At 37.8% G+C, this 26,568-nt stretch overlaps 1 protein-coding gene across 1 annotated transcript in view; it reads right to left on the bottom strand.

Moving 5' to 3' along the window:
- CPEB4 (cytoplasmic polyadenylation element binding protein 4) overlaps positions 1-26,344 on the bottom strand; it is a 62,222-nt gene extending 35,878 nt beyond the window's left edge. Inside the window, exons 1-3 of the mRNA XM_083354399.1 lie at positions 25,871-26,344; positions 23,447-25,509; positions 9,853-9,934 (exon numbers count right to left, since the gene is read on the bottom strand). Coding sequence (XP_083210525.1) covers positions 9,853-9,934; positions 23,447-24,568 — 1,204 coding nt within the window. The 5' untranslated portion in view covers positions 24,569-25,509; positions 25,871-26,344. The remainder of the gene's footprint in view (positions 1-9,852; positions 9,935-23,446; positions 25,510-25,870) is intronic.
- Between the last annotated feature and the right edge of the window lie 224 nt (positions 26,345-26,568).

Consider the following 26,568-nt stretch of genomic DNA (forward strand, 5'->3'; position numbering starts at 1 on the left):
CAGTAAAGATTATAACTATCTGCCGTTGAAAATTATTCCCCTTGAGGATTTCTTCTACCTTTCATCTAAAAGAGAGGGAGGGAAATGTGGTCTCCTTAATTTTGGAACCAAATATGGCCACAGGACAAAACTGGTAGTAATAACATCAATGTTTCTTTCAAATAAGTGGGACTGTATGCAATAATAATCCTATCAGAACAAGCCACGTGTTGATTTTATTTCTTTTTTTCCCCTTGTATTGTAATGGTATAAATCTTGTTACACTGTATTACAGATTAGTCCTTGACTTACAACCAGTGGTGGGATTCAAATATGTGAACAACTGGCTCTCTGTGTGGATGCCGCTTCCGGAGGTCCATTCTGGGCCTGGGCAACAAAAAATTAGCTACCGGTTCTGCCGAACTGGTGCGAACCGGCTGAATCCCACCACTGCTTACAACCATTAGTTTAGGGATCATTCGAAGTTACAACGGCACTGAAAAAAGTGACTTGTTACCATTTTTCACACTTACAACCGTTGCAGCATCCACACGGTCACATAATCAAAATTCGGTTGCTTGGCAACCAGCTCATATTTATGATAGCTGTAGTGTCCCAGGGAGACAGCACACTAAAAAGCAGAGATATCACCCTGTCAACAAAAGTGCGTATAGTCAAGGCTATGGTCTTCCCAGTTGCAATGTATGGCAGTGAAAGTTGGACCATAAAAAAGGCTGAGCACCAATGAATTGAGGCCTTTGAACTCTGGTGCTGGAGAAGACTCCTGCGAGTCCCTTGGACTGCAAGGCAATCAAACCGGTCAGTCCTAGAGGAGATCAACCCTGACTGCTCTTTAGAAGGCCAGATCCTGAAGCTAAAACTCAAATACTTTGGCCACCTAATGAGAAGGAAGGACTCACTGGAGAATAGCCTAATGCTGGGAAAGGTTGAGGGCAAGAGAAGAAGGGGACGACAGAGAATGAGGTGGCTGGATGGAGTCACTGAAGCAGTAGGGGTGAGCTTAAATGGACTCCAGAAGATGGTAGAAGACAGGAAGGCCTGGAGGAACCTTGTCCATAGGGTCGCGATGGGTCGGACACGACTTCGCAGCTAACAACAACAACAGTGTCCCAGGGTCATGTGATCCCCTTTTACAAACTTCTAACAAGCAAAGTCAATGGGGAAGCCAGATTCACTTAACAACCAGGTTACTAACTTAACAATTGCAGTGTTTCGCTTAACAGCTGTGGCAAAAAAAGGTCGTAAAATGGGGCAAACTCAATTAACTAATGTCTTGCTTTGCAACATAAATTTTGGGCTCTGATGTGGGCATAAGTTGAGGACTACCTGTATTTTAATGCAGATTTCAATGCAGCAACGTTTATACAGTATGATTGAAATGACTAACGTGCTATTATTTAGAAAGCTTAGAGCATGAAAAATGAAAAGCAAAAAAAAAATTCTAGCAGCATGAGCTGCCATTTAAGATGTCAAGTGTTCCATGCACAATATTATTTTCATCCAGACTGCAGCGTAAGATTAAAGGAAAACACTGCAGTTCACCTAAAACTATTAGTTACAGGATAACAGGGGACGCGGTGGCTCAGTGGGTTAGCTTGTCGATCAGAAGGTCGGCAGTTTGGCAGGTCGAATCATGAGTGCCGCATAACAGAGTGAGCATCTGTTACTCATCCCAGCTTCTGCCAACCTAGCAGTTCGAAAGCACGCAAAAATGCAAGTAGAAAAATAGGGACCACTACGGTGGTCCGTGCGCCTTTGGAGTCCAGTCATGCCGGCCACATGACCACGGAGACGTCCTCGGACAAGCACTGGCTCTTCGGCTTTGAAATGAAGATGAGCACCGGCCCCTAGAGTCAGAAACGACTAGCACGCATGTGCGGGGGAACCTTTACCTTTAATACTTTTAGTCTAAAACTAGTTGTTTAACATCAGTATCTTCACTGTACTCTAACTTGAGCGTTGAATTTATTTCTGAAATTCCTCTAGAGGCCAGATTGCCAGATTACATCCTGGGACAACTTTTCTGTGAACAAAATGTCACCAGACCAGGTTCCCTCCTCACGGTCTTCATCATGTTCCAAAGACCCAACGACTGGCATCAATCAATCCAAGCTTCGCTGAATACATAAAGATAGGCTCTATTTCTTCAGCTGCAGACAAGCACATATCAATCTGCCTGGATAGTTTTATGAGCTTAGAAGGACTAGAAAAGCTCAGAAGGAAGGCTGTCAGGGAGTGTCTGCCCTAAAGATATTTCAAAAAGGGGGGGGGGAAAGGATGCACTGTTGCCAAGGAAGCTGCATGGCTGTAATCGTGAAGTCATCAGGAGCCAACATTGATTTAAGCAGGCTTTTAACTTTTTTTTAACCTTTATCTGTCTTTGTGCAAGAAAAAGGACATCACAATCCATTTCTCTGTACATGGTCTCTGCCTCTCTGAAATGAGGCGGAATAAACGGATAAGGTAAGAGGCAGGAGCGCTCTGGACATCTAATTCCCTTCATCCATTGTTTATGTCTATTTATTTAGTTGTTGTTTAGCTCTCAGTGCTGTTCCATCCTCTTTCAATCCTTAAAGACAACAGCTAACTAAAATAAACCAAGAAAGATGGTCATGCTTCTTCTCTGTTCTCACCACAGTCCATCAATTTGTAGGCATTTGTAGGGAAGCTTCAGAATTTTTGATGGCTGACATAGGTCAGCCATGAAGAATACTGTGAATATAATACGTAACAAGGCACTCGCAGATGCTAACTCTGGTATCTTTATTTGCCATGCCAATTTTGTCTTATCAGATTTAGAATGTTTTTGAAGTTATGATCTTTTTAAAATTCACAAACAATAAAGCTCTTACTTAATACACTGGTATTACAGTACTTTAAGAAAGGCATACCCATAAATACATTACAATGTGGGGGAAATAGTATTTATATTTGCTTGCCCAAATCAGATTAATTAATAAATACTGGGCTACTTCCCTATATTTATTTGGGATACTTTTTTCAAAACCGTGTATCTTTAAATTGTAAGAACTTCTCAAAGTTTGCAATGGCCAAATAGCAAAAAAAAAAAAAAATAACTGTAATGAACATTTCAAACTAAATACCTAACATACCTATATGGTTAAGATCCTTTACAGCAATTACCTCTACAGTATTTGAGCTATTAATTGAGACACCTTGTTTATGGGAAGAGAAATGCAGGTTTTCTCCAGCTCTTACTTAAAACTCCTAACAGAAAAAGCATGGCCAAATAGATCTACAAGCTAGATCCCTTCTGACTAGTGGAAACAACTTTGTTATTTACCTTCCCCATCCCATATAAGACTTAGAGAAGTCACTGTGGTTTCCCCTTTTCTCAGTAGGGAGTAAACCACCTCCAAACCTTGTTTGCTTCTTTTCATCCACAGTAAAAACAGCTTGGCTTGCCTTCATTGTCATTCATCATTTCAATTTCATCTGTACTCTATTCCTTGATCTCAGAATCTTTTCTTTTCCAGAATTTCTGCCCATTCAGGAATGCATGAGCATATTACCTGAATGAGGCTAATATTCAAATATAATTGCTTTGTTATTACTGTGGATTTTTTTTTACTTTGCCTACCACGAGTTAGTATAGCCAGTGTGTGAAAAAAATAATACAGTATTTTATATTTACTTCTCTTCCCACCGATACCTTCCTAAAATTCCAGCCTCAACTTGCTATGGTCCCCACCCACCCCATCTTCCTTTTTCTTGATCCTCTGCTATCCCTAGATATAATCTCTACCTCAGTTTTATATCAGTGTAAATATATGGATTAACTCTGGTTTTGTTGTAATTAAAACTTGTTTGCCAAATTAACTGCATATGTCAACAATTCTTTTTTGCAAATTAAGAATGACGAGAGCAATACCTGCAGTAAGTAGGAAAAACAAAAATAATCTACATTCAGTACAAATAAGTTTAGACTCCTCCATATTCTGTGTCCTAACAGAATCAAAGTTCACCAACTAATCAGTCAGATTAATGAAAATGAAAGATCTTTCTCCCAGAAATCAACAGAATACAGACCATGAAAGGCAAAGGCACCACATCTTGGATGTTTTATGCTCAATGATATTCTAGTTGCCTTTAATATTTATTTCTATGTATGTGTGTATGTCAATTCCTAGAAGAAGAAATGGCTTAACAGCTATGACTGCATGTCCTAAGATTCTATCTACCAAACAAAAACCAAAAAAAACCAACCACTTATTGACCTGGAATTCATTCCCTTTTATCCCAGATGCAAGCTGCAGATCCTCAATAAATCTGTATACTTTCAGAAATACCGTTCTCTAGAAATATAGTGCAGAAAAAAACAGCTTTCAATTAAATATTACAAGGGAAAATAAAATCATTTTCCTAAAGATGTTGGATTCTGCATCAGATAATGCCCAGCTTAAATTAAACCACAGCATGCCCAGTATTCAAGCAACAGAAGTTGCCTAGTTACAAGACACTACTTAGTAACTTACATGTATGCTGAACTGAACTAGTTTTTAGGCAAGACAAAGGGATTTCAATACATTCTAGAAACAGTAATATAGGAAGGAGTATCAAAGGTCATGGAAGAGAATGCCAACCAATCCCGGGACTGTTTTTTCTTTCCTTGTGGAAAGAAAAGGTCAGCTAATCAGGTCTTGCCAGATTCTCTTACTACCTGTTTTACTTGAGTAATTGATTTCATATCTTAAAACATTATATGGGCTTGGTGATAATACTTGTCACATTACTTTTCACCTCCAGAAGTGGATAATACCAACTTTAGCTTGTTAATCTGTGAAGCATTTAGTAGGACTCTTTGAGTCAAGAATAACTATTAAAAAGTTAATTCCATTAACCAACAACAGCCTTGAAAACAGAAAACATACTTTCAAGGAAGATCATAAATCTGCCCTTGCACTCCTCAGAAATAAACTACTAACTAGAGCAAAAGCCCTGATAAACGAAGCAAATGCAGCATCGGACACATAAAACCCAGAAACATGTAAGTTAAGATTACTGTTAAGCATTTACTCCATACTAAGCAAGTGACTTTCATACTATTTTGTTCTGAATGGTATGTTGTTTACATTAACACCTCAAAGTTCTGTATTTATTACAAGCCATTGTCAGAACAGAAATATGAGTTATTTAAGCGGCCTCTTTTTTTCCTGATGCTGTAAATTTTTAGGCATAATTCTTCACTCAGATACACCTCAGTGGGAGGAGAGGGATGGGATGGGATGGGATGGGTTGGGATGGGATGGGATGGGATGGGATAGAGTAGAGTAGAGTAGAGTAGAGTAGAGTAGAGTAGAGTAGAGTAGAGTAGAGTAGAGTAGAATAGAATAGAATAGAATAGAATAGAATAGAATAGAATAGAATAGAATAGAATAGAATAGAATAGAATAGAATAGAATAGAATAGAATAGAATTTTATTGGCCAAATGTGATTGGACACACAAGGAATTTTCTCCAGTGCAGAAGCTCTCAGTGTACTTGCAAAGCAACAGAGTAATAAAAATAATAATGATACCAATAAGAGGGAATAGTAGAGATGAGAAGGATAATAATAAAGCTAGAGCCACACAACACGGGTGAATATACTTAAGATATAAGATAGTATTGTGAGGATTAGGTGTTCAACAGAGTGATGGCATGAGGGGAAAAAATGTCCCTGTATCTAGTTGTTTTGGCATATAATGCCCTACAGCAGCATCCCAAGGGGAAGAGAAGAGTTGAAACAGTTTGCATCCAGGATATGAGGTGTTTGTAGTTATTTTCTCAGACATCCTTCTAACAGCATTGTATTAGTATCAAGTCTCAGGCCACTCGGAGATTTGGGTGCTGCCTGGAAGGGCTGGAGCACTTAACATGACCAGAGATATAAAGTCTTATAGGGGGATGTCAGTACAGTCATATGTTATTGAACATGGGAACTACACTACTCAAAATGCCAGCAGGCATGGAAAACAAGTTATTTAAAGAAAGGATCATGTGAGTTTCATGTATTCCTAGTTCTATTTGGTGATAGATTCTGCAACATGTTGTACTTCAGATGACTCCTAAAATAGAGAGGAGTCACAGTGTACAGTAATCTTACATCAACCAAAACATTCATCCAAGCCTTGACTACTTAATTTTAGACTGTGACTAACCCTCTTTTTTCATAGTTCACCTGCCAATTCTTAATTACTCCCATATAATCAAACAAATTTTCTTGCTTTCTCATAATTCTGTACCAGCTGAGAGCGATTGTCCAGTACTGTGTAATTATTATTTGAGAAAAATATGCCAACTGATAGAATTTTCCACATCAAGTTCAGTTTTAAATCTCTTGTCTTCACTGGAAAACCCAAAATTTTTAATTACATTTATTTCAAGGGAGGCATTAGGGATAAACAAATGCTTAGCTTCCTCTTGAGATAAATGGTGGAACAAAAAAACAAAAACCTGCAATAAGGACAAACTATCAAATAAAAGGAAGGAGCAATTGCTTTAAGTTACATACCCTTATCCCCTTAGTCCCTTTGAGATTATCAATATTATACAAAGGGCAGAAAAGAACTTAAAATATATGAGATAAGAAAGACAAAACATAGCTGAATATGATTAACAAAAACATCTTTCACTATATATAATAGTGACTCCATATCTTTCTGTCCTTGCAAAGGATCCTTGCTTCCAGACATCCATACACCTCTTAAAACATTGCTTTCTGCTCTTCAACGTTCCTGCCTCTCGGATCATATCAACTCCCACATATCATATAATGTAAGATCACATATCATGTAACTTGGGATGATTTAACTCCCATCTATCAACTGTGTGTAATTCCCCCTTCTTTTACACAATTTCTTCTTTGTCTTTTTTCACATGGACTCCCACATACCAAAGGCCATGTGAATCTTTGTCCACCACCCAAGCTGACACAAACATAAACTGGCATCATGTGGTACTGATTGGTGTCCTGATATGCTTAAGAAAGCTGAGCATTTCATAATGCACTTTCCCCATAATTTCAAGGGAGCCTTGTTTTCTTTTCTGAAAACTCTGTTCCTCCCACCCCATTAAGTTCACAATCCACAATACTCAATGGCAAGGATGTCCAAACGTGGCAACTTTAAGACCGGAGAACTTCAACTCCCAGAATTTTGCCGGTTTGGAAACCACTGCTCAAAGTCCCTTCTTGTGAGATGGCGGCTACATAAATTTGACAAATATATAAAATAAAGATACCCTATAAATGCAAATTTGGAAAGTACAGTGGGGCTTTTTAAATTGCTCTACAATGAAAAGTGTGTCTCCGTGTTTCAGTTGTTTCAGTTAAGAAAGAACAGCACACCGTATCCTTCTTAATTAATTAATTAATCAATGGAACAGCTTGCCTCCCGGAGTTGTAGGTGCTGCATCGCTGGAGGCTTTCAAGAAAAATTGGACATGATCACATCTCTGTGTTCATATAAGGACTCCTGCCTTGAGCAAAGGGTTGGACTAGAAGACCTTCCAGGTCCCTTCCAGTTTTATTCTGATTGATTACATGTTCTGCACATAATAATGCACTATGTTCTGTGTTCTAATTGCATCAAAGCATGACTTTCTCAGCCTTCTTCTCTCTCTCAACCTGTTCAGCCATTCTTTAGGTATCTCTTTTGCAACTTGATCCTCAATCATTTTAATCAAACCACCTCAACAGACTACTTTTGTACTGGCAATTTGCTTTTGAATTTAATCCACAGTCATTCATCATAAATTCATGCACTTTGGGTTTTACCACATATACTGCTAAAGTATTGCATTTCCACTGCATTCAACCTACTTTTACATTCCTTTTGCAGTTCCCTCTGCACTCAACTTTCTTTTGTATTTCTCCTGAAATACCCAATGCTTTTTTTTTTTACTTCTTTTGAAAAATGTTTATCCCTCGCCACAAACCACATATTATTTACCATCTTTCTACTAGCCTCTTAATGTCTTAACATTTCTCCAATCATTTTCCCATCTTTGGCAAACTATTCTACCAAGTTATATAAATTCATCTACTTGCTCTAAACTTTAACCACTTAAGATATAATTTGGTATAATTCTCTCTATTTTCCCTGTCAAATACAACTACTTTTGTCTTTGATACCTGAATTTCCAGATGCATACTCCTTTTCAGCCTCATTTCTATTATTTGTTGCAATTTATTTGATTTCTTAGCCAGCATAACAACATAAGACTATCCACAAAGTTAGGTTCCCAACCAACATACCTTTAACACTGTCAGTATCTTTACACATTTATTCATAAATAAATTAAACAATCAAGGGGATACACATCCTTATCTGACATCGTGCTTAATATTGTATCATTTATTAAGTATCCAATTTATTCATATTCATTTTCCTTCCACTATATACCATTTTTATCAGTGATCAACCTTCAACCCTATTATTCCACTATCCCATTATTCAAATCTATTCACCATCCTTGATTTTTCTATACAAAAATGTATAATAAGCTTCCCTTCTCACAATCAAGCCTTTCTCAATAACTGTTGAAAAGCAAATATCTGATTTGTATGGCTCCAACCAGCATAAGATGTAACACCTCTCAAATTGTTGTTGGTCACCTCTTGTATCCTTCCAATCAAAGATCTACTAAGCAACTTCTTAGGCACTCTTAACAAAGTAATCCCCTATCAGTTTTTTTTTTAAATTCTCTTTTGTTACCTATCCAATTGTAGATGGGAACAATAGCTACACTCTCTTAAACATTTCATACAGATGTAACTTTTGAGCTATTCAGTAAGTAAACTATATTCACATTTGAATATTACCTGCAGCCTTAATAATTTCCCAACATTTTCCTAATATTTATATTAGGAAATACATTTTCATACTTTTTGGGCACTAACGTTTAAAGTATTAAATTCAGTTCTACTCTTTGAGATAGCCCTGTAATTTCTATACAATACTATATCTCCTATAGTTCCTCCATTTAGCTTCATCTCAAATCGCTCTTATTTTAAGCACATTCATAGCTGTTTTATTATTAATTATTATTATTATTATTATTAATTCGGTTTATACACCGCCCTACTCCCAAAGGACTCAGGGTGGTTTACAAGGCAAAATTTAAAAACAATACAATATAAAATTAAAATAAGCCTTTTTAAAATTAGCCTTTTTCACTTCATCGTTTCAGCAAGCATGCTTTTTTCTTACTTTTCCTTACCATAGCTCCTCACACTTTTATCACACTGAAATTTAATTCTTTTTTATTTATTTCAAGTAGCTTCCATGTTGTCTTTCCTTATGTCCACTTCCTGTTTATTCCATCTGAGAGATTAATCTGTCTTCTAAACCTTTTGCATACAGGACGCATGCTTTCTCACCTTGCAGTCGTGCCACTGTTAGTCTTATTTCTTTCGCTTCTTTCATTTTTTTTTTTCAATATTAATACCAATTAATGACCTGACCAATATTCAGAACCTTTGGGGATTATGAGATGAGTGAGAATGAGATGAGTGAGAATGAGATGAGAGAGTACAAGAAAAATGACTGGGCTATTTGGGCACCCAACAGAGAATAAGCATAGTGACTATACAGTATAGTGCGTATATGGTTAGAAAAAGGTCTGTTTGAAACAAATAGTTTAAGCATAAGTCTATTCATGCACATACATGAAAAAGGAATTATTTCAAAGGTAGCTTTGATTTAATTGCTTATGATGAAAGACAGAGAATTGGTGAAGGACACATGAGTGGTAAATGCTTTAACTGTACTATAAATTGAAGAGCTTTCTACCATGCACAACTATATTACTCTAATTATTTAATCCCAAAAATTGGTAATCCAAGTTTACCTTTCAGTGAATCACTTTCAGCTCTCATTATGTCGATTAATGAATTCTCCAGTGAATGCATGTCAAAAGTTCTTGTACGATCCTGCAAATAAACACAAGGAACAGTTTAGAGTGGGAGCTAAGCTAAGCAAAAGAGCATTTTCACTTATTTTTTCCAATGTACTAATCACTTCTAAATATAAGAACTTGAAGCAGAAGTTAACTGGAAAGTTGTTAATGGCTTAGTAAATATATAAAAATGCCACATATTTTGCTAAAACTGTATATACACCTGAACAATCCTTTAGAACTCTGGCCGATCTCCCATGTTATTAAAAGTATCATACATAATTTCAGCAAAGTAAAACATAATTTCAAAACATAATAGCTTGCATGTTTCAAGGAATTATTATTCATATATTACAAGAAACTCATCAGCCTACCATTTAGTCTGCCAGCAATAAGGCCAAATCAAGTGAAATAAAAAGTGGCTCTATATTGGAATATTAAACATTGCTTTTGTTGACATAAACCTCACTTATCTATTCAAAAGGATACCATTCCATTGAGAATTAAATACAAAAGCACATTACAATTCTTTTCTATGGTTCCTTCTAGAAACACTTCCTTGGATAAATCATACAGTTTTAGAACCAAGTGACAACTTATACTAGAAGACATAATTCTTATGTTTCAATAAGGATGTTTCTGTTGTCAAAATATACAATTCACAAATAGCTATACTAAGGGTTTTCTGCTCTATATTTCATTATACTGTTCTAATGCAAATGCAACTGAAAATGCAGATTGAAAGTGCTGTATACTAAGTGTAATCAGTTTGATTCTCCACAATTTAATTAAAAGCTATGGACTTCAAACTTAAGTGAAAATAATTTTATAAGGAATTATAGTTAACACAATTATTAATATAGGAATATGTAATTAAAATTCATTCCCCAGTTCTAATAAACACTAATAGAATACTAAAATATATCAAGATAAAAATGATTAAAAGATCAGAAATATTTTTAAATATTACAATAAATAAATAAATTACTATCTGTGGATAGTAAGTGAAAAACTGTCCTATAATATCCAAAGTTCCAAAAATTTATTATTTCTAAAATAAATACTAATCCTGTAAGATAGCACTACACGGCATTTACTATGTACACTATTCATTGTCCTATATACTACAACTAGCAATAATTTCAGGATACTGCAACAAAAAAGTATAAGAATGCTATTTCTTAGAAATATTGGTATTCCAAATTGGCTGGTATTTCAGCTAACAAGATTACTCTGCATTTAAGTTAGAATTATATTATAATTTACATAAACATTTCACTGAAAAGACTAACATATTATCATCATATACTCTCTGTAGATCTGGAACATCTATATCAGTGGGGGCGAACCTATGGCACAGGTGCCAGAGGCGGCACTCAGAGCTCTCTCTGTGGGCACCCGCGCCATGCCCTGGAGGTGGTAACTGTCCCTCTTCAACCAGCCGCCTAATTTGCCGAGGTCCCACGTGGCTGAATGCATCCCGGCACAGCTGATTTTCCTCCCCCCCCCATCCTGTCCCTCCTGGCCTCGCATGCACTCCTTTTCCCAGGCACGACCCACTCCATCATCTCCTCAGCTGTTGGCTGACCATGCATCTCAGAGGCGGCTTCTTTGAACAGCTGGCAATGGGCTGCGGAGCCCCAGAGTGCGCCTGTCGAGGGGCAGGCAGGCTGTGGCTACTGATGGACACCATTGGCCACCATGCAATCGCTGGCCTCTGTGTGCAAGGGCCGATGGTGTCAGCTAGCAGCTGCCCCAGCCCTTGCCTTGCCCCATGGCAATGGCACCCTCACCCTGCCTTGCCTCACCCCACAGGATGAGTCTCCTGCCTACCGTCCCACCTGCCAGAGACCTCCTGGAGCTCCCCCAACCCTACCCACCCCACACAGGGGTCCCTCCCCACGAGCAACATTGAGCTGACCACACCCACCTTGGCCACACCCACCCAATCTTCCATGACCACCACACCCACACCCACCCAGTGGGCCATGCCCACCTGGCACCCAGCGATAAATAAGTGGGTTTTGGGTTGCAGTTTGGGCACTCGGTCTCTAAAAGGTTTGCCACCACTGATCTATATCGAACAATTCTCTTAAAATATCCAAAGTCCTATTTTAACATAGGCTTACACAGTTCCATCTAGTCTACGACTGTGTAAAGCTCAAATTAATAAAGAACCATAAAGTTCAATGAATGGCTTTGATCCAGTCAAATATCTAATTATAATTTATTTCTCACTTGAGAGTAGGAAGGAAACTTCGGAAGGAAAAATGGAACATGAATGGATTAATTAATTAATATTATGTTCTTAATTAATATTTAAGCTCTTGCACTGACCCACTTTTTGAGGAGGGGTGGGGCGACCTCCTCCCGAGCAGCCTTGCAGCCCTTCTCTGGGCTTGCCTACACTCCCTTCTCCTTGCCCTTGGATCAAGTGGAGTAGGCAGCTGTTCCTCATCAGAGGAGATCGGTTGCCTATGAGCACCACTGCCGGTCAGCAGCCGATCCTCCCATGTTTGTGCAGGCAAGCAGTTCTCTGTCTGGTCAACCACCTGCCTCAATGCCTGAGGGGCCCGGGACAGCATTGTCCTCAGCCCCTGGCGTGCCTTCCCTGTCAGATGGTCCCAGCTCCATCTCTTCCTCCTTCTCCTCTGAACTGGCCTCTGAGAGGGCCATGACAGAAACCACGAGTTCTAACCCTGCCTTAGGCCCAAGGCCAGCGGGGTGACCTTACTCCAGTCACTTTCTCTCAGCCTTAGAAAGGAGGTAACAGCAAACCATTTCTGAAAAACTTTGCCAAGTAAAGAGCAAGGACTTCCCCAAGCAGTATCCAAGAATGGGACATGATTAAATTAGAAGGAGTAAAAAGTCCCTTGAAAAGAATCAATTGATTAATGAATCTCTGAAACAAAAAAAAATTATAGACTTTCAAAAATCAAAATAAACTTTGCTGTGCCACATTTGAATACAATTATAGAACTTCTTTTGAAGAGTTCAAATCGTGTAACATCTATGCATATTACAGTTCTGTGAAATGGTATCAACATGGACATGAACAAAATGTGATTTTTGATTTAATCATCTAGTTCAGTTTAGTAACTTTTCTATATCTAAAACATCAAAATGAATTAGCAGACATGTTCCAGATACCACTTTGAATTTCGAGTTCAAAGCCAGCTCATCTTACATACTCATTTCCAAAAACAATAGCAATAGCACTTAAGACTTCTATACCACTTCACAGTGCTTTACAGCCTTCTCTAAGCAGTTCACAGTCAGCCTATTGCCCCCAACAATCTGGGTCCTCGTTTATCAACCTCGGAAGGATGGAAGGCTGAGTCAACCTTGAGCCCGTGAGAATTGAACTGCCGAACTGCTGACAGCTGGCAGTCAGCAGAAGTAGCCTGCAGTACTGCTTTCTAACCACTGCACCAGCACGGCTCTTAGAATGAATGAAGAAGAATGAAGAGTGGCAGGTAGAATTTAAGAATACAACAATTCTGTATGTCCTTTGAAAACTGAAATGTTGAAATGAAATTTGACACAGTATGTATATTTACTAAATAATTATCCTCATTTCAGTATCACAGTTATTTGAAAAACTATATATACTTAACATCTACCATGCGAGAGAAAACAAAAAGTAAAAACTAAAACAAAATTTGAAGCAAAGCTTTTCTATCACTGAACTTTATCAGCACATTTAAAGTTGAAGTATCAATTTTTAATACTCTCAATGAGTGTATTAACAAGTTAATTTCTTATAGGGATGAACTCCATAACTGAAAAATAAGTCAGTTAACAGTTCACATATTTTCTCTTAGCAAAACTGATAGGACTGAATTATGATGAGTATGCTCCAGTTTAAAAAGTGTTATTTCAAGATTGAATCCCTCCCCTAAAACTTATAAAATAGTTGTGTTAGAAATACAATGTGGTAACCTAATGTAACATTTTTTTTAATGTGTACTTATTTTTATTAAGAATTCAACTTATTCTTGTTAAGATATCATGCACTGGTGAAGAACTCATATTATTCTAATATGGCATCAGAACTCATTTTGTCTATTACCAACAAACAGTACCATGCTACAGCAGTGGACGGATGCCAATTCTCTTCAGTCTTATAACACTTTCTAGTCACTATTTTGTCCTTTTGTAGAAAAACATAATAAAAATCCCACATATACTGCTAAGCTTGTAAGCCGCCCTGAGTCTTTGGAGAAGGGCGGGATATAAATGGAATTAAAATAAAATAAAATAAAATAAAATAAAAAATATAAGTTTTTAAAAAACCGTTTAATTTTGGATTTATCAAAACATTTAAGGAAAAGCTTGAAACTTTCTGAGTTAGTCATTCAGTGAGCATAATTACTGGGACGCTGGCATGAAGTCAGTGCAGTATCAGATTTTTCACCTTGATATATTTTGTAACAATGTCTGTGAAAAGCATTAATAAATGTACCAAGAATGACTCCACAGTAATTCAATACATCTAAAGACATAAGAAAAGCAGGTACCACACAGACAATTTTTTTTACATATTCTTATAATATACATTTTCTTGGGCATCAAGAGACTTGCTAACAACTGATAATTGTGGAAAAAATATAGGTAATTTCGAACAGACTCCCTTAACTGGCATTCTTACAAGCTGAGAAGGTAGAGTTGTATTAGTTCACACTATCAGATTGACAAGTAGTCAAGACCACAAATAACTTTTACTAACTTTCACCCTACTCCATTTTTTTATTTTAAAAAAGTACAGATTGATGGATATATTCCTTATTCTTTATCTTTTGATCTCTGAATATCAAAAGCTTTTATTCTACTATCTCCACTGAAGGAAACGGAGTGTTTTCTGTTCTTAATATAGGAAGGCTGAAATAGCCCCCCCCCAAGTGACACTATTCTGAAACAATTTCTATATCTTTTCCATAAAATGAATATTTTGGGCAGATTTTTCACCTTTACCCAATATCCTGAAATTAAAACTTGGAAAATTTTATTATACTAAACGGCCATAAAATAATTGTGGAATAAAATATCTTGCTTTGAAGAAAAAATATAATAAGGTATAAATAAGGGATCCACCACCCCTTATTTTCTAAAAGCTTACAAGAAAAGGATTAGTCCATGTATTTCTGTAGCAGTTCATCACGCTGTAAATTTAGAGGTTCATGTAAATAAAGATGTACCAAAGATCCTAACCCAACTGCTGTTCAGGAGTTCTATATACAGTATCATGCATCAAGTACTGTATCACAGAAAAGACACAGTGATAGAAACAAATGAACAAATAAGAAACTGCTCCTGAAATATAAGAATCAAACTTAGGAAGTCAGCCCTTCTAATTTTATTCTAAGCAAAATACATTTAGCTATAAAAATGACCAACTAAAAACTAGGTACACACTGGAAATGCAGATAAAGGAATTAGATCAACATCTAAATAAAAGTAGGCTTACTTTTTAGATAATGTGGTCTTGTGCTTATATCATTTTCATAAAACCGAGTATCCTCGAATAGCATTTTGTTAGCTTAGTACATTACTGAATGCAGTAAAAACAGTATCGTGCTTTTTTACTTTCATTCCCTGCCTTAACATTTAAAAAGGGAACTTGTTAGTTTCAATGAGAGAAGCGCAAAACCACTATTTTACTCAAGAGGACTCCTATTTCTATTCATTTTCGTTCATGTCTAAATTTCAAAAAATGTATCTCTGGATGAGACCTCGGAAGAGACACAAAACCGTCTTGATGGCTCCACCTGAGATAGCTGGCAAACGTTAAGTTCATTCTGAGGTGATATAGTACAAAAGGGCTATCATACTCTATTTCAGAATGTTTGGTTTGGCTCTCACATCTTTTTATAGGAAAGCATGGGATGGTCTCTCACAGAAAGTTTTAACTTCTCCAAAAGCTGAAAGAAGCTGTTTTAATCTGCTACGTTGTGAGATGCTAGTTGTCTGATATGGATGTATCAAAAGAGGAAAACAAATCCACCTCCTGCCAGGTATGAAGAACGGTTGCATATTTGTTCATGAGCTTCTCCATAAAATTTGTAGCAGTGGGCTTTCTCTAAAAATACGTATGTACAAATCCCTTTTGACATGCAGTAAATTATATCTTCTGCCAACTAACTCCCTCCCCCCCACCCTGAACTCCCATGAGGCACAACAAGCTGAACAGTCACTTCCATGGCCACACATTACTTACATGAGTAAATCAATCCAGTCTGATGACTACGCTTATATAATAACTGTGACCAGCTCCACAACAAAGTCTTTCAGATTTACTACAGCATGGTATAACATAGTTTTAAGTTAAAGGTTTTTTTTAAAGAACTTGTTCATAAGATCCTGAATTGTGAACTCTACAAAGAACACACGAATAATTGTGCTAATAACAGCCTGACTAATCAAGGTTACAGTACTAATTTAGCATTTTATTCCCTTGAAGATGGAAGAGTGTCAGCAAATAAGGAAATACGGTAACAGCTGTTTCTTAAAGCAACATCAGGATCTTATGCTATTTTCTTCATTTAATCAGGGCACAAAAAGCATATAAGACTTTAATTAAACCTTACAATTTTGTGGGAAGGCTTGGTAAAAAGGGAGCCAAATGGTACTAATAAACATTTGTTTTATATAAAGCAAAAAACTTCAGTGAATATTTTTATTACCATAATTCACTCTATTAAAAGAAAAAGAAAATTATTGGCTTTTTTGCTTAAAGTTATTTTAAAATAATTCAGACATACGGAGGGGAAATAAAACATAACCTACTTACAATTTGTTTTACATTCTTGCTTTAACCATAATGTACCAATTTAAGTAAAGATTTTACATTCATTGTGACATTCAAAATGAGAAACCACCAGTTTGAAATCATAGTTCCAATTATGTCTGCTATCCCTCCAAGCAAAATGGAAACAATATCTGCATACACAGTATTTACTACAATCCTTTTGAAGTTACTACAAATGAACACATAAATATGTGTTTTTGAAAGCCAATGTAAATGCAGACTGAAACACCAAGTTCTTTTTTTCAAAAGTAGCCAAATCTCTTTATTTAATAATATCCTACTCTCAAGTTCAAGATATGGAGGAGAAAAATGGGAGGCAGGAGGGGAACTCTTTGATTACCTCCCAATCATGTCCTGTCAGCTTTGAAACGAATAGCAAAGACATTGGTACATATAAGGCAGACAGTATGGACTCCTGCAATTCATGTACAGGTCCCATCTTCTGCTGTAGTATATAATGAAGTTAATCAAGAATATTAGTACCGGATTTTGCAGTTAGACACAACTTTACTATGATGCAAGAGGAACAAGAATCCAAAATTAGGACATCAACCATTAATGTAACCTCTTGCACCACAATACCACAATGAGTTCCCATCTTTGTGGTTTTGTACCTAGTTCCTACCTAAGTAAAGCATGCATACAGTTTAAAGCATCAAGATATGAGTCAATTTGTGTTCCTATCATCTGAACAGTAACTGATGAACATTCGTTCCAATGTTTCCCAAGGTGAGGCAATCTCATCTGGAACACACCAACAAACATTATAAAAAAAACATGCTCGGGTGTGTCAAATTTGTTTGTAACAAAGGCCTGGGCTTTTAAATAGGTGCTTTTAAAATGAGAAATCTTTAATCATCTTCATCTTTGAAGATGAAGGACTCAGTGATGATGTGATGTATCACTTTATTGAGCAGGCATATATCCACCCACCATATATTATTTGCACTATCACATGATATTTGAGTCAAGCTCAACTGCTGATGAATTCATGGGCAGATGCCTGTAGTTTTCATGGTTGATCAACACCTTCTTCTAGGATTTCTTTTTTAATTTCCCAATCCAGCCTGTAGCCCTAGGAGTTTTTAGTGATCACCCATTCAAGTACTAACCAGATCCAGACCTTCATTTGATTAGTAGAACATAGATAGATCCATACACGCCTCCCCCTCCTCTACTCCACATTCCCAGTCCTTCTAGATTTCAATTTTCATAATTCCTAATCAGCCAACATTCCTGAAGGGCGACAAACTGGGGGAAATTGCTAATATCTCCAAATTAATACAGGTAGAAAAATATGCATTATGTATATATTCTTGGAAACATAAGACATTAATCAGAATAATCCATTCCCTTTTTCAACTATTGCACTAAATTAGAAGATAACATAATCAGTAGGCTAAACATGCTTCAGATTGAAAGGGAATAATGTACCTAGGAGGGTAGTCACATAATCCTGGGAAAAAATGCAGCTGTTTTAAGAAGCTGTAGACAGATACTAAATGATTGCCTCCACATGCCCCCCAAACACCTTTTTTGCCTTCAATGCTGTACTTTAAGCACGAGGTTTCTATCAAAATGTCTTGGTCTTCAGCAATATCAGTAGTGACAGCACTTGGCCAACCTTGGCTAGGCTTAAAACTAAACAGGGTTTGGCCTGGTTAGTACTTGAAGGAATACCAGGGGTGAAAACTAGACAAAAAAAATCCAGACGAAATATTTAGCAAATTTCTTTTCTTTTACTGCAAAGAAAACTAATGGAGATGTCCATAAAATCACCTGGGCTTGGTTGATTTGAACAAACCTTCAATTACAATCAAGCGGCTACCAGCCTTTTATCATTTTGAGGGTTAACCATTTGCTTTTGTCCTACCTCAACTGGTCAACAGAGAAGACTGATACACAACTACAGTGTTTCTTTTTTTAGCAGGGCAACCCTAGCATTAGAACTTGCACACGCATATGTAATTGGAGATCAAACAGTAAACTGAACTCCATGTTTAAAAGAAGTGGGGTATCTTTATATGCATTTTCATTTTTTTACCTTTACAAGAGGGAAAATGAAAACATATTGAAAGAGGTTCTAAATCTACAGATTGCCAACTTCACGTTTCCCCATGGAAAATGCTATAGTGGGAAAAATGCTTGTTTGGAGTGTATCAAAATTGCCTCAGATGCTTTCTCAGTCATACACTTAGGATCACCCCAGTCCATATGTCTTTCTTAAGCAATTCCCAGAACAACATGACTATAAATAAAAGGTTCTGATGTACATTCCAGATTGTGGTTATGTAAAACAAAAAAAAAAGGTGGAGAAAAATGGGACAAGCATGTATTGCCTTATATGAAGAACAGCCACTGTGAGTGTAACAATACCAAATGCTGGACTGGAGCTACAGGTTCATACAATCATGATTCAACTTTAGCAACATCTGTCAGATGTACAGGCACGCTTTCTTTAAAACCCTGAATCCAATTTCAACCTTCTTGAGCAATAAGTAAAACAAATACCCTCAAAGGCAGGCTGAGGATCAGATAAACATTGAAAGAGACTCTCGCTATTTTTAATCCAGAACATTGCATTATTATTATTATCGTACAGCTAGTGTTGAGGAAAATTTAAAGAAAATAGAAAAAGTCTGCTGTTCTTAGTAAAGTATTCAGATGCTTGCCTTCCTAGCAATCAACCATTCCTTATAAATTACTCTATTTTCTTTACCACTCTCATAATTTTGCATATGAAACAATTAACTCCATTTTGCCTTTCTTTCAATTCATACTTAGGACAAATAAAAAACAGATTTAGCAAAATATAAATGTAGCATATCAAATTAGAATATAATTACTTGGTATATCAGAATTATTACAAATTTTTCAAGCAATTTATTGGAGCCAAGAATATACACTAACTTATGCACACAAAACCTTGTTTATTTCAATGAAGCTATAGATGAAAAAAAATCTTTCTTTTTTTTGCTGGAAACATTTCTTTAACAACTAAATGTGGGAGAATACTCAGTATGCAGCAGTTGCATGTTTCAACTTAATAAATTCCTTCAGGGCAAGTGAAATAAGCATACAGCTATTCATTTTAGAAACTGGACTTCTGCCTAGCAGCAAGGATAGGTTTTCCTATTTCAACCTTAACTGTCTACAGTGCAGAACAGTGTCCCTGTTCTACAAGGAAGTACACTAGCAGGAAAGACATGTTTGCATACGCGAAAGCATATTTGAAATCTGTTACCGATAGGCCTCTGCATTCTGTTATGAGTGCAGTGAAAAATAAAGCTATGAATGTTCCTTTTAAAACAAGACCAGTATAAGTTTTATAGTAATTCTGATATATTTTCTTCCAAATTGCCCTATCATGATGAAGTATACGTTTTCATTGTGAAAAAATATGTGGGTTTCTTCTTCACTGAATTCTTAGCAGAAGTTTGTGTCCCTGTTTAAAAGGAAAGGTAAAGAGAGCAAAGATTTTTTTTCCCCTACAAAGAAAACGTTTTAAGTAAATTGTATTTTTATTTATATCTCTTTCTCCCTCCGCCCCGATTTAATCGGTAATTTCAAATGTTCAGAGCACGTTGCAAAAAAAAAAAAACCATAATGCATCGATACATGTACTGTGTTATACTTTGAGAATTTTAAGCAGGTTGTATTCTAAAATAGAAAAAGAACAGAAACGAAACATAAATGTTTCAACCATAAGCAACCTTTCCTGTCACTCCCAGGTCGAAATGTTTGAACCTGTCACATTCGAGGTAGCACATGCTCATGCTTGCATCTTAAACGAGGACTGGCTCTTTAAATCGAAGAGAATATGAATCACGTGCACAATTCCATACTTCTGTGGTTGTGTTCCTGGCTGGGAGCTGCACTGCAGTTTTTACTAGCTCTGCATGCAGTTCTCTCATGCTAAAGTATTAAAGGGGAAAGGTAACACAGGGACACAAACAAAGCTCACATTGTCCTGCATCCTTTTTTTCCGTCAGAGAACTCAAACTGGACAGTTCAATTTGCCATACCTATCTTTAAAAAGCTGCCACTTTGGCAAACAAGCAAGGAAAATCAACAAGCATTGTGTAATTGCTGTTTACCCTTTATCTGTGCACTAGGGGGCAACTGCTACTGACTACTGAATTGCGCTGCTGCGGCTACCATCACTTCCCTCAGTATTAATGTAGCATTAAATCTATGGACATCATCGAACATCTTCGTTAGCGGCAAATACTTTGTTGATTTTAAAACTTCAAGGAGCCTAGAGCACCAATAAATACATTCTCAGCCCATTCTCTATTTTCTTCCTAACAACCCAGTAAAAGATCCCTCATGCAGCACTGCAACATCCCAACTGGGGAAAAAACAAGGGCAACAACCACTATTAAAGGCAAAACTGGGTTCTAGTCTCACACCAATACCCATTTTCAACTGTCTGATCTTCTATAATGTCATAACAAAACTAAGGTGCCGGATGGATAGAATTTGATTTCGTCTTCAATTAAATCAGGCCTAGACACTTACAAGCTATTGGTCTGAATTTTAATAAAGATGCATCTTAGCGTCAAATGACAAAGCTTTTTTAAAACAATCGTCTCAGCTGTACACTGTACAACATACTAAGCATCTGCATGAAAACCAGGCAATGTTCTTTGAAAAGAAAGCCAGGTCAGCAAAGGCCTTTTTGCATCAGAGTTAATCTCTGAAGGATATTCGTGTCTGTATTTCCCGTGGCACCAAGATAAGGCCAGCTCCTCTATTAGGGGAGTCTGTGATTATTACATTTGCATAAACATTGCAGAATTTTCATTTACTGAAGAAAAGGCAACTTCTCTACATATGGAAGCTATTTGTGTGTGTGTGTGTGTCTGTGTGTGTGTAACAAATAATATTGGTCCAAATTAATGGTATTCTATTTGTTATTTCTGCCAAGATACCACAGCAGTAATATTAAACATAGCTGAAAAGAGGTCTTGTAATTAAATGTATCAGAGGAAGAATTGAATTGTACGTGTTCCAAGATCTTAATCCACATAAAGCTTTGTAAATATATTTTTTGCACCCACTTTCATTCAAAATAAATACTTATCTTGCACAATCGTGTTTTAAAAAAGAGAACCGTTGCATGTGAAAAAGGAGGAAGGGGGGGAGGGAGAAAGCACTATCTGCTTCATGCTGCAAAAAATAAATGCCAAAAGATTACTGGAGAATTTTCTAGATCTGCAATACTCAGCTGTTCTTTGAAGTCTTGCACTTGCCTTCTCAGCACTGAGCACAGGCATTTCAAATTAAAACGTACTTCATTAAAATATGTTCCTTTTGCTAGGATTTGGTCCTGATATGGCCAATTTGCTCTTCAGAAAAAAAACACGATCACAGCATATTGCCACAAATGTATACAAGATTGGAATAATAATCCAAAGGATAAAAACCACATAATATTCCAGTATTCCAGGACAAAACATTCCACTAGCATCATGCCTAGGTCTGAGGCCTTAATTTATGAAGAGAAGGACAATGCTTTATCCTACCACAGTGCAGTTTCTTTATATAATCACAATTTGCAAAATGAACTATTAAAACAATGAACCGAATCTTGCTGCAGTAAGGCTCAACCATTACCCCTGTACTCCAGCTGATTCATTGTATTAATGGATTTATGAATCCTCATCTTGCTTCCTGATTTATTATTTCATGATTTCTATTTCAGGTGCATGAACTAAAAAGAAAATACAAGACATGTCCTCTGGGTAGTCTAACCCCATTATAAAATAGTTTTCCATATTTAACAAAAGTCTGGGTTTTGCCTATCTACCAGTTTTCCATTTACAACAAAATTAGGTCACAGCACATATCTGATTATATACCACGTTGAGAAATACCAAATATTTTACAATTTTATTTTTTCATCACTATTTTAAGGGTTTGCTATCTCAGTAAAAAAAATACTGAATATTCATACCTAACCACAGCTAATAATCAAATGAAATATATTGTCAATATTTTCACCGCATTGTTTAAATGGCAATTTCTAGTGGTAATTAATGTTTATAAGTGGAAAAATCGGTACTGCTCAGCCTATTTCCTTATAGCAAATGGCTTCCCTCCAATAGAAAAAGCTCTCTGAAATAGTCCATATCTATTTTTAGTAATGACTTATCATCTACTACAAAAATATATTGCCCTTCCTAACAGAGACCAACTCAACATTTTAAGATTGTTATTTGAGCTACATTTAAAAATACATATATTCCAAACTGAATCAAAATGAAAATTATGCTTGCTGTACAAAGCTGTAGATGTATTTTCTATAGTTTTAGGAACCGCTAATTATTAATTGCACATAATTCTATTATATTTTAAAAGCAGCACTGCTTCAACAGTTTTTGTGCTTTAGGATTTTATTCAGTTATAAGGATGGCTCCAATTATTGCTCTTGTAGTTGTTTTATTGATCAGATAATACTGATTTGACAGCAAGCTAACTAGATAATAGATTTTATATTTAGTTTTAGGTATTTCTCTGACAAACACTATAGAGCATCCATGATTCAGATATGAGCAACCATGGCACGAAATGTCAAAGGATGAACTACACATTTAGGTGCATTTTTAAAATTAAGTTTATACTTGTGCATTTTCAATATCTGAAGCAATGCAAAGATAAAACCTTGCAATTTATGCAGTCTTTCCTAGATATCTTTATACAGCACTCTATCTAATATTAATAAAATGACCTCACCTGAAAGGGAAAGATATTGTCAGCTCTGTTCAAACTGTCTTCCATCCAAGATTTTGGAGCAAAAACGGAACTGGGTCGTGCATACTTCTGCAACTGGATATGATTATTTGGAAAATTCTTCTTCAGGGGTGAGATGGAATTCAGGGGTGTTATTCCTCCATTCAGTCCCCTGCGGTGATCTCGCCCTTGGGACCCACCCCACCCACCACATCCACCACCAGGACTCCATGAGGAAGATGGTGTAGGTGATGGGCTTTGGTAGCTGCTCCATGGAGAGGGTGGTTTGTTAAGATTATTAGCAAGATGAGGCAGTTGATTAAAAGCAGCATTTCTATGTGTAAATGGAGGTGGATGAGGGCTTGCAGGAGACCTCCTCTGTTGTTGATGCTGATTGTGATGATGTTGAAAATGGGGGTGATGAGGGTGGTGCTGAGAGAGGGGTCCAATCTGAGGGGAAAAACTACCCCCAAAACCAGGACTGACATGATGTGGAAAATTCTGAAACAGCAGAGCACCATTATTTGCTGAAGCAGGAGGTACCCCTCCCTGGTGGAAGAAACTGGCATCTTCATTTATTATTGTTGAAGACGAAGGAGCTATAGCTGCTGCTGACCAGTTACTGAAACCAGTCAGAGAAGATGCAGTAGATGTCAGGGGCTGGCTTGAAGTACCTAGCCCTGTAGCCTCTTGGTAATCAAATCCTGTTAACACTGGCGATTCTATTCTTATTTTTTCCTTCCCATTGCCATTTTCAGAAGAATTATCCCCCTGGCTTTCTTCAGATTTAGCTTTCTCAGAATCAGGCAGCATGCCTGCTTCCTGACTTTGACTAGGGGAAAGCTGCTGTTTTTCTAGGGAGTCTTGTTTTTCCTGTTGTTGACTTTTAGATTTTTCTGACCCCAGAATCTCATCCTGAATATTATGGGCAGCTGGAGCAGGAAAAAGCCAAGCTGACCCAGCACTACTGCCATTGGCAGCTGTGTTATTTATAAAAGCAGCAGGATTGGGGGCTGCATTTTGATGGTGATGTGGAGGCTGCAGATGTGGATGAAATCTGACTGGAAAAGCTGACTTATTCCCGGTGTTGTTCTGCACTAACACGCCAAACCCGTAATCCCCCATTTATTTTATTTAGAATCTGAATTCCTCCTGGAAAGAGAAAAAAAAATCTTTAAATGGTTTTCTTCTACTAAAGCAACAGAATAGAAAATATCTTTTTATGACAACTTTCTTCCTACCCACTTGAGATATCTGATTTGGATATTTTTCCTGGATTCTGGTAAGTGTGATCACTTAAAATATTGACATGGGTCAATTTGTGTTCACTTCCTTCCAATAGCCAGAAGGAATGGAAAGTAAATCTTTGGTTAACAAAATAAGAGCTTTCCTTTTTTAAAAAGGAAATACACAAGAATGAAGTGGGGATGAAAGAAAGTTCCGGGGAATTTTTTTTAAAAAAAGATATATATAGATATATATAGATATAATATATATTAACTTTCTTGTCTTACCAACTGCCTCAACCTGCTCATGTACACATTAATGAAAAAAAGATACCATGACATCTGGTACTCCTCACTCCTTCACAGCTCCAAAAATATATTTAAATCTGGAATCATTTAATAAATTCTATATCATCTAATATATATCTGTGTTCTACTCTAACAGTCTTTGCTGTGGAAAATGTAAAGATTTTAGCTCAGGATTTCTTTAGGGAAGCAATTTCTAGAAGAGAAACCTCCCTCCCCCACAACCTGTGCTGCTACTGCCTTTGCCTGTAGGACTATGAATAATATGACTTATGCGGATGCCCTTCTGACAAGGCCTTTCTATCTCGAGAGGGAGGGTGGGAGGATTCGTTCCTTTTCCCGATCTCTAAATATTGGCATTCAGTGAGTGCTGGGTGTATGTGTACAGACTGAGTTGAGCAGGCGAAGGGTGGATTCTTGCTGCTGCTGCTGCTGCTGCTGCTGCTGGCTGGGTGGGTGGGTTCCTGCTTTTTGAAGCTCGCCTTCTATTATGATCCGATATATTTACGTGTCCTTCAGATGAATCCTGGCTGCCTGCAGAGGAAAATTTTCACCTCAGAAAATCAGCAGTCAAGTGTCTGGAGGGGGGATGGAGGAAAAATACCCGGACAGCATTAAGTTAAAGACATCATTATTATTATTTTTTTTATAAAGCCATCAGCAGAATAATTGATTGGGCAAAAAAAAACAGGAGAGAAGGGCTTTGGGCTCAAATCCATATACTGATAATATCTAGGAAAGGGAGGCGAAGCTTCCTTTGGATGAGATTTCTTCGCGGGGGGGGGGGAGGGAAGGAAATACAGGTCTGATGCCGCCCTTGCTCTCTCAGAGGTAAGAGCTGGCAGCAAAATGGGGATTTCACCACCACTACCCGCGCAGAGGGGGAGGACTTTACCTCTGGAGGGGAGCAGTCTCCGCCGGGGAGGGGACGACGCTGGCGGGGAGCCGGACTCCTCTCTCCCCCATGGGAGCCGGTTTCTCAAGGGAGGAGGGTCACGAGGATCACTTAGTGGCGAAAGCGCAGGGAAGGGCCGAATCAAGGCTGGCTCTTATGGAGGTGGCGGTGGCGGTGGAGGAGGAGGAGGAGGGTGGTGAGGAAAAGAGGGAAGCGGTGGTGGCGGCGATAGCGGTTCCCAGGGGTCCTGCCTTTCCTCCCACTGCCGATCCTCGGGGGCTGCGACTGCTTCTCCTCCGCCTCGGCTCCTCCCGGCGTCGTTCTTTGCCCCTCATGTAAAACAATCGTCGATCGGGAGGGTGGAGGGAGGCTCCTATTAAAATCGCGAGACGCTGGGCTATTCTGTCAATACGCCGGTGCGTCAGCCCGGCCCGGCCGCCTCAGCCACCGCCGCCGTCTCCACAGGACCGAGCCTCCGATCGAAATGACAACCAGCTGGAGAGAGGCAGCGCGACACTTCCGGTTCCGAGAAGCTCCTCCCCCCCTCTCTCCCCCTCCCTTCTCTGCCTGGGCCACGCCCCTTCTCCCTCAGTCTCTCCAGGCCGCCCTTTTCTAGCCAGAAGAGGGACTGCGAGAGTCGGCCTCCCTTTTACATAAGGGCAAATGGGGCGGCGCTGCGTCCGCCATTCTTGCTTCGG

The sequence above is a fragment of the Vipera ursinii genome (genome assembly GCF_947247035.1).
Source record: "Vipera ursinii genome assembly, chromosome: 2".
NCBI classification, from domain to species: Eukaryota; Metazoa; Chordata; class Lepidosauria; order Squamata; family Viperidae; genus Vipera; species Vipera ursinii.